This window comes from Penaeus japonicus, unplaced genomic scaffold (genome assembly GCF_977035675.1).
Source record: "Penaeus japonicus unplaced genomic scaffold, GWHDUDI00000001_assembly GWHDUDI00000018, whole genome shotgun sequence".
Taxonomy (NCBI): domain Eukaryota; kingdom Metazoa; phylum Arthropoda; class Malacostraca; order Decapoda; family Penaeidae; genus Penaeus; species Penaeus japonicus.
Window position 1 is genome coordinate 28,429,076 of NW_028234420.1, and position 2,500 is coordinate 28,431,575.

General features: G+C 31.7%; 1 protein-coding gene across 1 annotated transcript in view; it reads left to right on the forward strand.

Moving 5' to 3' along the window:
- Positions 1 to 2,500, forward strand: part of LOC122249233 (uncharacterized) — a 6,164-nt gene that overhangs the window by 2,997 nt on the left and 667 nt on the right. The window contains exon 3 of the mRNA XM_043009930.2: positions 1,351 to 1,784. Coding sequence (XP_042865864.2) covers positions 1,351 to 1,784 — 434 coding nt within the window. The remainder of the gene's footprint in view (positions 1 to 1,350; positions 1,785 to 2,500) is intronic.

Genomic DNA, 2,500 nt, shown 5'->3' on the forward strand with positions numbered 1-2,500 from the left:
GCAACGACAAAGCTATATTATAAATACCTAATGGATTACTACATCCATTTTTATATAGTAAATGGTAAATCTTTTTCATGTGTCTTTGTAAAATTGATCTATGATAATGACCACATAAAAAATATCAGCTGATAAGTATTAAATACGGGGATTATCTGTAATTTTGTTTGCACATCAAATATTAGGCTTCGAACCTGCGGATCTGCAAATATAAGGCATTCGATCGTATTAATTACAGCGTCGGAAATAAATGACGCTGCAGAATTGAAAAAAAAACTTATTAAATCTAAGTTGGTTTTCAGTTTCCATCTTACAGTAAAACTAAAAATCTTATCATTAATATCTCTTAGTATATGTACTTTAGATACACTGTAACATGTATTCAAAACACTTTAATATGTATTTGATATCATAATTGGGGGAAAACATCAAGAACACAAAGCTTATTAAATCCAGGTTGAATAAGAGATAACGTTGACATACACCTCCAGCAAAACTGTTTTACAAATATCTTACATGCTTTTATTCATTTATTTATTCATAAATATTTGCATGTTCTACTAATGAAACTTAACACCTAGGCGGTAACTCTAACGGTGTATTTTGCCCTTCACAATAGACATTGCTTCAGGAAAAGGTGCACAGATATGTAAACATACCTCTGCTACTTGACCCGTATTTACTGCTTTACCCAAGGAGAGAGATTCTTGTTACATCTTGGTTTACGTGTCACTTGATTATTGATATAATTATTTGCATTTCTGATTTCTTTATTGTTGATACTATCGCCTATGATATTGTTAATGGTATTGACATTGTTGATATTATCATCCTTATTGATACCATTAATATCATTGTCATATTCATTATCATTAATACGATTAATGATAACGATGATAATATTAATGATTGTGATAACAATAATGTGAATAAAGATAATTGTAACAATAATGATAATAATGATAACAACAATGATGTTAATATTAATGATGATGATAATGATACTAATGATTATGATAATAATGATAATTATAATGGCAATCATAATCATAATGATACTGATACTAACAATGATACTAATAATGATAATGATACTAATTATAATTAATAATAATTATGATGATAATTACATTAATGATAATGATGATAATGATAATCACATTAATAATGGTGGTAATGATAACTATAAGTCTAAAATATTACAATGATTACATTCATGATAATGCAAATCATATTGATGATAACAGTGATGATAATAATGATAATGATGGTAATAATAACACCAATAACCATAACGATAATAACAATAATATCAATAATAATAACAACACCGGCTTTTCAAAATTGCAGTCCACGAAATTCCTCTGCCTGACCGTCATGCTCTCGCTCACGGCCCTGTGCATGGCGACGGAAGACCAACCGGAAGCGGCGATGCTCCGGCAATTCGGGCCTTACGGACGCAGCCCCGAAGTGCAACGGAATTCCCGGAACGACCACCACGACAACGGAAACCGAAGACGACAGAGCAACGACCACCAATTGGATGATTTCTACGCTAACCACAACTTCGACAATAGTGGTTACGATGAATTCGATGATTACGCTAATGATGGTTATAGTAACGGTGATAATTACCTACGGAATGATGGAGGTCCTACAGGCGGGTCCTACAGGCCGCAGGACAATAGCTTCAGATCGGGTGGCTCCTTCAACAGGGCCTCGAAGCCGGGATTGGATCGTCGTGAAGGATATACGGATTTGATTGACAGGAGTGGGGGCAGTAGGTGGGTATTATTTCGTTTTTATTTTTATTTTTTATAGACATTGCATATTTCGGTGAATTCATGTGTTTTTCATTGAGTTTTTTATGCACTTTTTTGTATATATTTTTTATGTTTTTTTTATAATTTTTTATCTATTTCATATTCATCTTTTAACAGTGTTTAATATTTCCTTATATTTTAATATGTCAATTTCATATTCATTAATTTCTTCTTTTTGTTTAGTTTGATCTATTATCCGGATATATTATTTTTATTTAAGAATGTCTATTATCTTCAATATTTTTCGATTTTTTCTGCTGTTTTATTCACTATTTTTGGACTACAACGAGAAGATAGCCATAATTTAAATTTTAATTTAATTAAAGAACAATCTATATCTTAAACCTTGAGCTTTTTTCTCACAAAAAATCTATGCTATCACCATTCTACATCTTAATCATATAGGTGCAAACTTGGATAATACTATCAAGTAGATAATCCACCATAACCACCATTTATACCTTTATCACTCATCATTTGACACCCTTAACAAAATGACTCACTGCTTCGCTCTCTCTCCTTCTCTACTCTAACAACCATAAAACAACCCTGCAACCACAATTACACCTTCATCACCAATCATTTAATACCCTCAACCTTCTCTAACCCTACAACCATACACCAATCCTACAACCATAATCATACCTTAATCAACCATCATTTAATACCTCAACCAA